The 15,897-nt window shown below is 38.0% G+C and overlaps 1 protein-coding gene across 1 annotated transcript in view; it reads right to left on the reverse strand.

Moving 5' to 3' along the window:
• LOC135466424 (uridine 5'-monophosphate synthase-like) overlaps positions 1–15,897 on the reverse strand; it is a 63,251-nt gene that overhangs the window by 35,788 nt on the left and 11,566 nt on the right. Inside the window, exon 2 of the mRNA XM_064743881.1 lies at positions 2,706–2,804. Within this exon, the coding sequence (XP_064599951.1) occupies positions 2,706–2,804 (99 nt within the window). The remainder of the gene's footprint in view (positions 1–2,705; positions 2,805–15,897) is intronic.

Genomic DNA, 15,897 nt, shown 5'->3' on the forward strand with positions numbered 1-15,897 from the left:
ATGCCATACTCAAGATTATTTCACTTATGCCATGACAGCCAGCATTATGGCAGGAGGAACCAGGGCAGAGCCCAGGGTAAACCCACAACCTCCATAAGCCAGCATATGCTGAACTCACAGCCACCACGTTGGTCAGAGAATTCATTCATTAAGTCAGATTTGACATGTTCAATGGCTTTGAAATGAATGTATACATATGTATTATGAATAGGAAAATGAACACACTCCAAAGTAAATCTCACAAAGCAACCTCAGGTATTGTGATACCAAGTCAAGGGCATGAATACAAGAACTGACATAACAGAAAACAACAAGACAGGTGGAACTTCAAGGAAATGCTATATATAGCTTGTTGTAAGGACAAAATTTACATCAGGTGATATTACTGAAGGAATGTATGAAAGCAAAAAGCTCTGCTTCAATGTTATCATCATTCTGTAGGAGGCCTTCATAGGCTTCAATCTACCGTCAACGCGTGATGTTACAAAACATCCTTCCCTTTTTCCCCCAAGTGATGTGATCATTACACATCAATACTGCAGCTGCTCTGATTAATATCAAAGGAACAATTATTAATTTCTAATGTAGATGATCTATTTTCCCCGGCCTTCTAACACACAAGGTTTGTCTGCAGTAAATAGTTTTTTAAATAAATTTTTAATGCCTAGTGGTTTGTCTATACAATAAATAGTTTTTTAAATAAATTTTTCATGCCTGGTTTGTATTTATGCATGGATGGTTCCACGTTTAAGCAGATACTGTAGGAAATGCAAAATTTCATTTTTGGATACACATTTTATAAATGTATTCATACAATTTACACAAATACTGTACGTTTCAAAAACGTCTTAGCATCTGCATTTAACATTTCACATATCATGGTTAGGTTCAGTATAAAACAGTTACATATGTGGTGTTAAAATCATCTGCTACACCTAGTACATCTACACATGCATCAATCATGCAGGTGACTTTCCCCCATTATGCTTGAAAGCTCCTTACTAGATTTACCGACACATACATATATATCCTAAGCCAAAAATTCAAATCACAATTAAGTCAACTGTTGGAAAACCTATCTATTCCATATATCAATTAAAGATGATTGCAAAAAACAACAATTTATGCGGAGACATGCATATCTATAAAATTACATACACTCTGGAAAAAAACAACAACAACAATACAAAATTGCTTCATCTTTGTGTGATCTGTGGTTGCATTACTTAGTGGTTTTAGACTAAATGTATAATATCATATAAAATTTACACAAAAAATGTACATATAGCACATAGCCTGAAGAAAACATGTTTACAATGGGGGCCCCACAGGGTGCTTTCCAAATGTCTTGCCTTGACAACAAACCATACAAGAGCATCAAATTAATGTTAATAATATACGTCCGCACCTGTGCGTTATCTAGAACTGAAGTGAATGATACGTCCAGCAATTTATGAATTAAACTCAGTGCCTGTCAGAAACCGCAAAGATCTTTGTAAGGGCATATAAATTTACAGCCATGAACAGTTGGTGCACTGTACCTGAAGGTGTGGCCTTGCATCTCAAACAGGAACTTTTCCACACGTGCAGTTGACACTCTGATCGATTGGAGTGTCTGAACAATGCACCCAAGCACTCCTGTAACTCTTTAATTTTTTTTTTCAAACATCGACTATTTAAATACTGCCCCCTCCAGACATGCCAGAAAGCCCACCTACACTACATGTACGTGGAACCCCAGACACAGGCACATGGGCTTAGCCACACCTTGTTTCTGCTGCCAGGGAACACTCTACGTAAGAGCCATTTATCTGTATCTGTGCACACCCACAACATACACGTCTGACATGGCCATTCAACAATATTCTGTCTTTCAACTTCACACGTGAATACTACATCTCTATGTATCATTTATCTCATTGGTGTTTTATGCTGTACTGAAGAATATTTAACTTATATGATAGTGGCCAGAGTAATGGTGTGAGGAAGCCAGGCAGAGCCCAGTGCAAACTCTACATGTATGCATCGTTACTTGAATATTAAAGGATTAGGGATGTATTTGAAGTACAAATTTTGGACATTTACATGAAGGATAGGTCAGTACTTTGGAGAAGCCCCACATGGTGCTTATTATTACCCTGATATCACCTGATATGAAACTACATTACACAGCTACAGGTAATACTACTCACCCTGGAATACATTTCTAATGTTACAGGTACAGGTCAACTGTGTAGATACATTTGTTACCTCATGCACGGACTCATTTGCCATTTTAATGTCGTCAAATAGACACACACAAAAAATCCGAAGGCACAGCATTTTCATTTTATTTTTCTTTCAGGTTGGTGTTGTGCGACATTTTATGTATTCAGACTAACAGAGATAACACCAGAGAACACCAAAATCAATCAGCAAAATTTTCAAGCGAATGTTTGCTATTATTTTAGAATAGCCCAAGTGATTACCTTGCATAAAATATCAGCCTCGTCTGTGTGTGAGTTACCTTTCAAAATCAGTATTAAAGCTCTTAAAATCTATAATGCGGGTTGCCTTCTAACTTTTTCAAACTTTAGAATCATTTTAACAATCCGAACAATGTAGACATATGTGCAACATTATTTTAACAAGATTTTTTGAGTAAACACCCTGTAAAAATGTTTTGAACAAACAAAAATGACAAAAATATGAGGCTTTTTACTTACTGTTGCTAATGGTAAGGCTGTGTATGGAACACCACAAACGGACATAAATTTTCCGCCTCCTTGTTTAGCCGCATCCCACAGATATTCAGCTACACGTACCTGTAAGAGAATGACACAGATTTTAAGACACATGACGCACTATACAATACTACAAACATATACAAACATAATCACTCTGGCAGAACAGCATTTTGGGAGTCATATTAAGGTACTGTTAACCTTATATCACTCCAAAATGACTGTGAAATGAGTACTTCCATAATTTACAGGTAAGAATCTCTGAAGCAGTTCATACATTTCCAAATAATTTTACAAAAATCAACTCTACCAACTGTTTTATTTATAGCATAATTAGATACTGAAAAGAAATGAAATGGAAGCACAGGCTGTACATGTACACGTATGTAGAATTATAAGACCTTCAAATCCCACACTGGTCTGTACCCTGATTGACAAACGGAATATTTGCCACTGTATGAACATTTCTGGGGAAAATACTAAGTTCACATACACGTACATGTATATTCGTGACATGTGTCACCATCACAGATAACAGGATCGTGTAGATATCTCTGCAGACAACCAGCACCCAGGAAGTTACATGTACGGTGCTATAACATACACACTGCACATACAAATAAAGGCATGTACTGTATACATGTATTTGTAGTCAAACATTTCACCCACAAGATCTCAAATGTGTTTCAGTCTAACTCATTTCCATATGAGCAAGTACCTGTAAAGGTAAATACATGAAATTCACTTCAGCAACTTTCCCAACATCTTCCTGGTTATGATGAGAATTTCTCCAATCATGACCAAAAGTCTACAATCTGATTTTAGTATATATGAAAATGTACAAAGCTGGCTGCAAACATGGGAATGGCCAGAATACACATGTAAAACCAGTCAATACCTGTAGCTCTAACAATACAATGATGTCCAGGCAAGAATGTAGAGGTTGCTGCAAAGATTCTACACCGGATTTCAACCCCCAGTCTTAAAACACTTCCCAGATTAAACATACATATACAAGTACATGTTAAATATTCTTTTACATGTACATGTTGTTTGCCACCATACTCATGAATTTTTAGACATGATGTCAGCAATTTTAGAGGGTGGAGAGAGCAAGAGTGCCCAAGGTATTAAAACCAACAACCTTTGGCAAGTTACTGGCGAACTCTCCTATGTGTATGATGCTTTCAAATTCAACCCCTTGCGTGTTGAGCGAAGTTAGAACCATACATGTACCAATTCTAACTGTAAAAAGCTGTAAATTAAGGATCAAAATCATAAACAAGCTACATATACATGTGTACATCATCGCTGCACAATATTTATGTCAGTTCTAAGTGCAGTCAACCACTCCATCCTTAAGTGCTGTAATTAAATTCTCTGTCAGCTACAGACCATTAACTTGGATGTTTACAGCGGAACTACTGCATGTGTGCCCTCAGCTTCTGGAGTGTGTAAATAAATCACTGTTTTTATTAGCTTTGTCTGTCTGTGACAAGAATTGCTAACAGGATTACTGGGGGGCCAGATGACATAACCGGGGTCAAATGAGGGCAGGCATGAGGTGTCACAATGCAGCCAAGGTGGATCTCAGAGCTAAGACGTAAACACCTTAAAAGAGAGCGCTTGTAACATACTCTTGACCTGAAATATCTGCACTGCTTTACACAGCATTTTTCTGTTTCTAAATGAATGCAACTACCATTAAACTATTCCCTTTCTGTCACTAGCCAGTTAACACTAAGCAGGAATGTCACAAATTGTACCCAGGTTTACATCATCCCAAAACCAAGATCACCCCACTACCCACACCTGCTTTCCTAGCAGGCTATCTTAAACTCAACTGGGTTTTTCCCGGACCTCACAAGTGAAGCAGTGGTTGACTGTCCTCACCACTCCCCAACCCCATGGCATCACTTGAGATTCTCATGCCAAACCTCATGCTATATGTAACATCAGATTAACCTTTTAACCGGATTAAAGTGCATACTTGTCGATATAACCCATAAGGTTCAGACAAGAATTAAATCAGAAACTTTCATTCCAATTTGTTCATCTTTATCTAAATGTCGGTAGAAGTAGAAGTACATGTAAGCCTTCAGACCTGACTTGAACAATTCTTAAGTGCATATTTTCTGACTCATGTTCAGTTTCATTAACATTCCTTCTTTGGGTTGTAGTTTCAGAAGTTTAAATGTTTTCACAAAAACATACCACATTAAACACACATGTTTCTAAGTCTGCAACCTGGAACAGCTGTAAATCCTCCATATGTACATGTAACAGTATGTATGTATACATGTATGGTTGGGGATTAACATCGTGCGGAACAATTTTTCAGCCTTATGAAGACAAGGAGATATTAGGTCTGTCTACATATACTGCGTCTTCTTGTTGCAGGGAGAGTCAATGCAGCCAAACTGCTGCCGTCACTGAAGTACACATATATCATGCTGAAGACACCAGACAAGACACCCACCCCAGTCACATTATACTGACAGCACGCCAATCAGTCCGGTTTCCTTGCTCTGACCTCTCAGTGCTGAGTGCCATGAGAGACAACTAACAAGTACCATTTTTAAAGTCTTTGATATGACCCGAACTGGGGTTGATCCCAGGTCGCCCAGCTTCGAAATAGACCATTGGGCCAGCGAAGTAGTCCTCATACATGTATAAATACATATATTAGTACATATGCTGTGCATGTACATGTAATGATTAAGCACAAAATAACCACACAACAACCAGACAAGCAGTCAAACCAAACCAATGGCTCCATCTTTCCAATTCATGTTTAGAACATTATACAGTTACACCATCATCCAGAATGCTAAAGTATAGTACATATAGCCTGATGGATTACAACAGTTTCAACACTACAACATCACAGTGATGCTGCGGCACAAAGGGATGTCACCATAATATTATAATGTCAAAGCTGTTTTTAACTTTCGCTGCCTCCTCAACTTGGAATTGCAAAAAGGCATGTGAATAAATAAGGATTCAAATTAATCATCTACATGCTGATCAAAGTGTCAGATCAACTCCAGTCTCAATAATGCACATGTTAAAGTAAGTAACTACCATGGCTACCAGTACACACAATAGGCATTACATGTATGTGTACCTTACCACGGTGACTGAGTGAGTACTTGGGGTTTAACGTCGTACTTAACAATTTTTCAGTCACATGACGACGAAGGAATCCTTAGAGTGCATGTAATGTGCCTCCTTGTTGCAGGACGTATTTCCACTGCTCTTTTATCTAGTGCTGCTTCACTGGAACATAGGTGGAAAAGTGGAACCTAGGTAAGACATTCATGAATGGCAAGGACATTTATGTCATTTTCTTTGCTCTCTTCTTCTTATTTGTTAAATAAATTTATTATTTAAATGTGTAATAGATGAGACAATTTGGAACAATAAAAAGAAAAATGATTACACCATAGTTAACTGGCATCATGTATTGTAACATGTTAACACATCAGACCTGGACATATGTTTATGGACAAACAAATGCACGATCACATGTAAGTGCAGGCAAGACTGCATGTTACGTAAATTAGCATTAGGTAAGCATGTGCTATTTTTACAAGCCTCTGCCACTTTCCATACCTACACAGAGCAAGAAAAAAAGCCCCATTTAAACAATCGTGGGCGTTCAATCAAACATGAAAGGCCTGGGCTTTCATGAATGGAAGGCAAGGCCCAGCCTAATAAAATGACCTTAATGACGGCAAGGCAGAACATTGCAAACACATGGGAGAAACTAAGCAGACAAACATCAGCCTACAATTTCCACAGAAAATAAAAACACACAGGGTGACAGCACTACCCTTTGCCTTGAATCTTAGTCTAAGTATGCACTGGTGAATGCTCTTGGTGCACACTGCCTGGCACTCATGTGCATGTTGGTAACTTCACAAACTGTTCCACCCACAGCCTAACAAAACATCTCTCAACGACAATGTCAAAAGTTCTGTTTGAGAAATTCACAACCATTATCACTGAACGCCTGAACACCGTCAAAGAAAGAAGACCTCAAAAGTGTATGACTACATTTGTAAGTATTAAAATAAACTAATGCCACAGTTTTAGCCAGAACGTCAACCAATAATGAACTGCACAAACTGTTATCGACATATGTTGTACATGTAAAATGAAGAACTTAGATACTAGATAAATTCATCTCTGTGCCTGATGTACTGATCATATTCACACTGCATCAAATCAGAACACATTTTTAGACCACAAGAACAATAAATTCTTCAGGCATCACAGTGTATAAATTTGTCCACAGAAAATGTGTCTTTGTAGGCAGAAAATGTGTCTTTGTAGGCAAAACAAATGTAGCCCAGCTAATCAGTGATGCACTTTCTCCCCTTCCTTAGATAAGCATGACTGTGTAGCATGGATTTAGCCAGGGGGGGTGTCTCAATGTCTTTGAGATCCCCTATTCTGACAAAATTAACAACGTGCAGATAGGGAAATAATAGAAAATTGGAAATGAGAAGGCCAGATTCCAAATTCTGGCTAATGCTATGCTGAGTAGCATCATGGTTCAGGGGTATTTTTGCAAGGTCTTTTGATAGAAAAGCAACAGACAAACTCAAGCTAACTTGTCACATATTTAATTAATAGAAAAAGTTGCAATTCTACTAGAATCCTGCTTGTTTCATGACAGCTTTGTACTGCTGTCCTTGTATTGTACACATTGGATTTGACTGAAATGCAATATTTGTCATTATACATATGCAATGCACCTCATGAATATGTCCACGAAAGTCACTGGTTCACGTCACCCAAATGTGTAGTATGTACATGTACACTGGCCTGACGTTGTGAAGATGAATGCATTTGTGGGATATTCTCTGAAACTTAACACTACCTTGATAATAATCCTGTCCAAGAGGCTATACAGCTTGCGTACAGTACATCTAGCAACCTTGAATACATACATGTTCATGGAAACTGTCAACATCTTTGATGAATTGGTCACATTTTTTAAGGATGTTAACATGTATTATTGACGTTAATGACTAGTACAATGTACCAGAGCCGACCATTAGGACCAGTGTAATCAATCACATGATACTGGTCAGTGACAGGAGTCCTGTAGTACTCCAAGCACCTGCCATAAACTTGTCTCAGCTACATCATGTTCATGGACATATATGTACATTTATAAGCACACATCCTGTCCCCATGGCATATTGAAGGATGGATAATTTCCCTGTGGGTGGAGGAAGGTGGAGTGCCTTGGATAAACCACTAACCCCTGACAAGTTACTCCCAAACTTTCCCACATGTGATGTATAGACATGAAGAAAATATTAATGGTGGAAAATGGGTTCACATTAAAGATTCACATGGTTTCACAACAGTCAAGAGTGGGAGAATCCGCAAAAAATTTCCTTAACAGTGTTTCTCTCCAGATGTCAGTGAGAGTTAAAAAAAAAAAAATACAGCCCAAGGGCTGTGAAATATGTCTATTGCTCTTCTTCTATTTAAACTTTTCTTTTAACTAATGACCAACTGTCTTCTATTACAATTAACTGGCTCTCTCCACCCACGAAGGGCCTATCAGTTATTCTGTCTGTAATGAAGGACCCGGCCCCACCTCATCTGACATGAATTTAAAGAGAATGCATTGCACCAGGCCGTCATATTATGATATACTGTGAGATTCCCGAAATTTTTTTTGGCAACTAAGTCGTTCCATTTCAATTTGTTCAGTAATAGTGTGAGCATGAAAATCTTCATTATTTGTACCTTGCTTTATGTGGCAACAGATCAAGGCAACATATTGTAATACAGTCAAACCTGTACCTACGGCCACCTGTAATCAGCGTCCATCTGCCTTAAGTGGCCACTCTTTGCCGTGACCAAACAATTTTCCATGTTAAACGACCTGTAATATGCCGGCACCTGTCCAACGCGTCCAGCGGCCTATATATTTTGCCACCAAATTCTATATCAGCCTGTCCTGAGCGGCCGCGACTTTCAACAGTAATGATGATTGCCGCATCGGACATTCAAAAATTTCAAAATGGCGACCACCCGACTTCAATAGTTTTTGTAGTGATTAAAGGTTACAACCAGCCACTTTGTGATGACAAGTGAAGTGTGAACATTATTGGTCCATAGCAGTGAAGTCTATTGTACTTTAATCAGGCCTAGCTGGGTATTGTCTGGACACCCCTGCACTGTGGCAGTGGATTAGCTCCATGCTGAGGTCCCTGCTGTGAATTGCCATAAACAGCGGGCAGACTCGGATATAATCTGACCTCCTGTGGTTCCTCCCATAAATGGTGTCTTTGACAAATAATCTGGCTTGCTTGGCCATTATCTTTGCAGACAAATGGTGTTGTGTTTTCATTTCGCGTGGCCAAAATATATTGCCTGTACCGGACACATGGAGAAATTGATCTTCCTTCTCTCGTAAATGTTGTTGTTGTTGTTTCACCGGTAATGGCAAATATGATTGAACATTTCAGCAGTCTGCCATTTACAGTCAAAAAATTGGTTAGAATAGTCATTATACCTTTCTAGGGCTTGACAATGATGGGAAGAAAGTTCTCCTGTCATGCGTGCCCTCGTCTGAAACTTTTTCTGTAATCGCCTGTTAAATGCATGAAGTCCACAGGTCTACCTCACAAAATTTGAAATTACTGAGTTATTATAGTACTACAATTGTTATATTTCTATGAAATTTATGTAGCAGAACAGATTATGTATAAGCTTATTATGTAGGCCTACATGTGTAGGTTTCCTGAAACCTAATTCATTTGTGATTTGGCTTGGTCTTCACAACCTGTCTTATGTGGCCAACTATCATATGCGGCCACCTTTTACGTGTCCCTTCAATGGTTGCATACAACAGGTTTGACTGTACATGTTTTGGTCCTTACACTGTACAGCTGTATCTCAATAGTACAAATATGGGAAGGACATATACAATCTGTCAACCTTTTTTTCGATCTTTTCAGGAATATATCCAAATGTTCATCACAAATTTCAAACGTAATTAACAGCTCATTCCACAATTTAACAGATAACATCTTCAACGGGCCATGAAAAACTTTGTATAACCAGTTTGTTGGCATTCACACAATTAGGAAGATCAATTATTGGGCAGTGACCCAAGGGGTCAAGCAGTGCTACAGATAATTTTCAGAGGTAGTGTCATACTCCCTACGTTTCTTATGGAGGGAGTACTGGGTAAGCCTACTGCAGAACACATTTTTTGAAAATACTCAACACTTCACTACTTTGGGTCCACAGCAATACATCTGGGCAGTGTGTAGCTGATTGAGTGAAGGGGGTGTCCTATGTATAGGACTACATAGATCTACAGGTACAGAGATTCTTGTAGTTACATATAGGACTACAAGTATATGAATGTACATGTTGATTGCCCAGAATTACGACTTCAACCGAAGTGCATGCTGTTTCTACTGTTGCTCGAGTACTGAAGTTTTTGTGGTTTTTCAGTAGTATCTTTCTTGCAAATCACCAATACATGTCGATTTTCATCTTTATTGTAAAACCATTCCTATTTATACATGCGCATGTACACAAATTAAAGATACATCAGAAGAGAACAGAAGAGGTTGCAAGGGTCTGAAAAATATGTATACTAGTCACATGCTTTTTATGCCATTGATATCAATGGTTTGCAGTATTAAAGCACAAAGAACATGTAAATTTTTGTGTAGTAGGTAGACAGACAGGCCAGATTTACTTACAAATATTATTCAGTTGACAATATTACCTGCTAAGCTGAGAACAAACTCACACTTTTAGCAATAAACTAAGGTACATGTACATGAAAGATGGCATTATTCACGATACATACATGTATAATTCACATACTTCTGTTATTTAGACACAAATCATAGGATGTACAGAACAGTGCTGTTTGGCACATGACATGGTCATACATATACATGTATGTCAGCTAAGTGATGTCATCATGTCACAATGGGGCTTCTCAAATGTTTATTTTCTGAGGTGAGAATTATATTCGCCAGTTTGTGGTAAACCATGCATAAAATCAACCAGTACATGAACACCTTTTAACACAATACTCCAAGGTTGTGCCCTGATATCAAATGACGTCCAGCACGTTGCAAGTCTTCAATGTATTTCTTCTTCTGCTTACTGCCACAAGTTAAATCCAAAGATTCTAAGATCAGAAAGCAGTTGAATATACGTGTACATACAGGTGTGCATATACAATGTACATGGGCATATATACTATTTGACCTGGTTACAGACGTTATCAAGATGCACGTAACTGATTCAGGCATGATAAAGAGTTTACATGTACATGTATTGAACAACCATGCCAATTATCTGGCCGAGTTCTAAAAATATTCTCTGATTTTTTGCATCTGACCTTGAACTTCCAGTCTAACCACACAGCAGACCTACATCACCACATCTGCATATAAATATATACATACATACATGAGCTAAGACTTTAACATTATTCATAATCTTTCACAAATACATAAAAAATGGGCCAGAACAAAAAAGCGGTTAATTTTAATGGGCTTGAAATTTAGCTTAAAAAATCACACTGGCGTCTATCTTTTCACAATGAAAAAAAAAAGTCCCAAAAGTAAAGTTTTTTGTATTGCCTAGATGTTTCCAGCTGAATTCTGGCACTTAAAAATGTACAAACAAGGGCAGGTGGAAGTAATAACATTGTGCAAGTGGTATTGAAGACATCAGACTGCAGTGGAGCTCTGTTGATTACGCTGGTAAAGTGCAGGTAATGCAGGTCAGCTAACTCTCTGTGACCAGTCCTGTTTATTTTGTACTAAACTCAACAGCTGTTTGTCGTCCTTGAAAACAAGGGAGTATGGCAGGGTTAAATCCATGCCAGCATCAACACCCTAACACTACTCTCAAGGTTCACAAGTACCCACAGCTCTGGAGGAAATCACTCTAAGTACATGGACATATGCACTCCGAGGATAAAATTCAAAAGGGTATCGACCATGGTCACAAAACCACTATATTTTTTTCTGCTGTGAAAGTTAACTGAACACAAGTAGGAAATTAGTAGGTTTTATTCTGCTGTGAAAATCATGTCAACTTAAGCAGAGAATTATCAAGTTTGTGTATGCTATAAACAGTGTGACCGTAAGATAACATGATTAGCACAAACATGTATACTGTATCTATTCATGTCATGAATATCTCCATGCTGTTTGATATGTGTAAGTACATACACATTTGTTTGGATGTTTGGTTTAAAACAAAACAAGGCCATCATATGGTATAGCAGCCAACTACATGTACATGTTCATATAGCAATAGAAAATGCTTCATGTCAAAAATGTACATGTATGCTAAACAATTCAAGTAAATAAGTGAGTGAACAAAGTAGAGGACTGTATAGTATATCTACATGTACACTGCAACACAGCTGTTCAAATCTTTAATAAACCTATTTCCTATATATTAGCTCTTAACCTTATTAATTTCTCTGTTATCAGATGATACAATCCGACAACTGTCTCCAAGGAATAAAGCTGGCTTTTTCTAACTGATTTTATCCAATATACATGAAGTGGTGAATTTATGTGTAGGCGATATTAAACCCATTGAGATCATCAATAATGATAAACTATAATATATAACTATAAATATAATATATATATATATACACATATCTACATGCACAGACTTCTTTTCACAAATTCACATGTACTGTAAACTACAAGCTAACATTCTATTGCACAATACATGTACATGCAATAAGCCCAGGAACACTGCAGCCTATTCATCAAATAATAACTGTAGCCAACTCATCAAATAATAACTGCTCCCTTAGGCAAACAAGAAGCACTTTGTGTGTGTTTTGTTAAGTATTTCAAACCCACCAGCAAGTTGGTCAAGTGGAGTGTGGTCCATGTTAGGGCCACATGAGAAGAGTTTTGACACCTCATATTGCTTCTACACAACAGTTAACACACATCAGCATTATGTTTTACCCAGCCACACATACAAAATACCTCTCAACACTGCACATATATCAAACTTTATCTGGTATACAAACACATGGGCTAATGTAGACAATGGAACCTAGACCAAATCTTAACCACATCTAAAAATACTGGTAAAGCTTCCAGATGTACATAATGCAACATGTCAGAAATACTTATGCTGCACTTATCACTTCATATACTGTCATTATGTTCACACCAATGGTACATACATGCATGTACCTTAAATTTGTACAAATATGTGGCACATTCTGAATTTAAATAAAAATTTATTTACCATGTGTAAAACATATACGTCTGAAAATCTGGGAGTTTGGTGCAGTAAAACGTCTAAAAAATTATCATTCATTCCTAAGTGATATAAACACCAACAAAACATGGATAAAATATTTACAGCACAATAGCCATGTAACAATTATATGCACATGTACATGTAACTTCAAGCGTGTACATGCCATCAAAACAAGCACAGCATTTCACTTATACTTTCAAGCCACATAAAATTTAACCATCAGTGCTCATCACAGCTTTCATACAACATGATAATGATTAGAATTACAATGTTTTCTATGCAAGCCAAAACAAACCATCCCTTGAGTCACCACGCCATTATCATTCCCTTTAAATTCTTCCTCTCTCAATTCTCTAAAACATACACTTGTACAACTGACAGTGAGCATTTTACAGGCGTAAACAATAAGTTACACCCAGATGTCATGGCTTCCATTTGGCATATTACCACAGTGTCACATAACTGATGAAATGTCTTGTCATGAGCAGAGATGGTGAGGATTAATAGAGTGTTAAGCACATGATAATATCATGTTGTGTTTTGTAACGATCACATGCAGAGATGGTGAGGATCAACAGTGTTAAGCTCTTGACAATATCATATTGTGTTTTGTAATGATCACATGTAGAGATGGTGAGGATCAATAGAGTGTTAAGCTCACAACAATATCATGCTCACTGCTGTGTTTTGTCCTGACCACATGCAGAGATGATGAGGATCAATAGAGTGTTAAGCTCATGACAATATCATGTTGTGTTTTGTAATGATCACATGCAGAGATGGTGAGGATCAATAGAGTGTTAAGCTCATGACAATATCATGTTCACTGCTGTGTTTTGTCCTGACCACATGTAGAGATGGTGAGGATCAATAGAGTGTTAAGCTCATGACAATATCATGTGGTGTTTTGTCCGGACCACATGCAGAGATAGTGAGGATCAGTTGAGTGTAACGCTCATGACAATATCATGCTGCGTTTTGTCCTGACCACATGCAGAGATGGTGAGGATCAGTTGAGTGTAACGCTCATGACAATATCATGCTGCGTTTTGTCCTAAGCACATGCAGAGATGGTGAGGATCAGTTGAGTGTAATGCTCATGACAATATCATGCTGCGTTTTGTCCTAAGCACATGCAGAGATGGTGAGGATCAGTTGAGTGTAATGCTCATGACAATATCATGCTGCGTTTTGTCCTGACCACATGCAGAGATGGTGAGGATCAGTTGAGCGTAACATTCACAACAATATCATGTTGTGTCTTGTCATGAGAACATGCAGAGATGGTGAGGATCAGTTGAGTGTAATGCTCATGACAATATCATGCTGCGTTTTGTCCTAAGCACATGCAGAGATGGTGAGGATCAGTTGAGTGTAATGCTCATGACAATATCATGCTGCGTTTTGTCCTAAGCACATGCAGAGATGGTGAGGATCAGTTGAGTGTAATGCTCATGACAATATCATGCTGCGTTTTGTCCTAAGCACATGCAGAGATAGTGAGGATCAGTTGAGTGTAATGCTCATGACAATATCATGCTGCGTTTTGTCCTGACCACATGCAGAGATGGTGAGGATCAGTTGAGCGTAACATTCACAACAATATCATGTTGTGTCTTGTCATGAGAACAGGTAGAGATGATGAGGATCAGCAGAGTGTTTTATGGTGAGGACAGGTCTTGTGCTGGTTATGATCTTGATGGGAGGATACTGTATCTCTTCACTGGTGTAAATCGTAGGGTTTAGCAAGGTGTTACTGTAGGTCATGATAATATTTCACCAGGTTTAATGGCAAATACCCTGTTCACATGGGCAAAATTTAATCTGGATCGAATCTGAGAGGGTTTAAATCGAAACCAGTTGAAAAACCGTTATCGGGTGCATGGTGTTACTGTATGTCAAGATAATATTTCATTAGGTTTAACAACATATAAAGCCACACTGACTATATTTCAGTCATACTGTGGTGAAAGGTTCAATTCATGTTCAAGAACTGAACTGGAGCAGACAAGCTCAGTGCTAAATGGCTGTAGAAAGAGGGAAGTTCAAATAGTAAACTGATTCAACAAGGGAATCTTTAATGCTGTGATGATGTGGTTACAGTTGGTCATGGTGTAAATATGGAGCAATCAGTGATCCATCACCCACATCCTCCATCATGACACTTCCTTAACACAAGCAGGAAGGCTTCCAAACCTCCAGGAAGAATCGTGCTTTCAGCAGTTCCTGGTCAGTTTTCACAAATGACTATATCTGACGTCATCCACAAATTTCTGGCGCTCTTTCTTTCAGCCCATTCTAGCAAACGGATTTTTAAAACCTGACAGACGTGGATGATGACTTTCCAACGAAAATTACTGATTTCATCTAACATTTAATACTAGCTACTTTAAAAACTAGCTCAAAATTTAAATATTAACGTATGATATTGGTCATTTTACTATTCATCATCACACCACATCAGGAAATAGACTTGTGTTCATGTATTCACAGCTTGTCAAACAGCATCCTGATCGAACATAAAAAGATCACCTATTCATCATCAAAGACACAAAATACCTATTGTCAAAGATGGAAAGAAGTGAAAGATCTTTATTTGAAAACCGACACATGAGAATCAGAGGCAGCTATCACGGGAGACACACCTACAATGTACATGTATGAGTTCCCTCCCTGTACATGACAAAAATCCTTTTATTCTTGGAATAACTGGGACATTGACACAGGTTTGTGTCCCTCATCTTAAACAATGCCCAAAACAGAACAATACATGGATGACAGCTCATTTGTCCTTAATTGCACAAGGAATGATCGCTGTCTACATGTGCCAAATGACAAGTTATCAGAGGCAAGTGATATGTAC

Source organism: Liolophura sinensis, chromosome 6 (genome assembly GCF_032854445.1).
Source record: "Liolophura sinensis isolate JHLJ2023 chromosome 6, CUHK_Ljap_v2, whole genome shotgun sequence".
NCBI classification, from domain to species: Eukaryota; Metazoa; Mollusca; class Polyplacophora; order Chitonida; family Chitonidae; genus Liolophura; species Liolophura sinensis.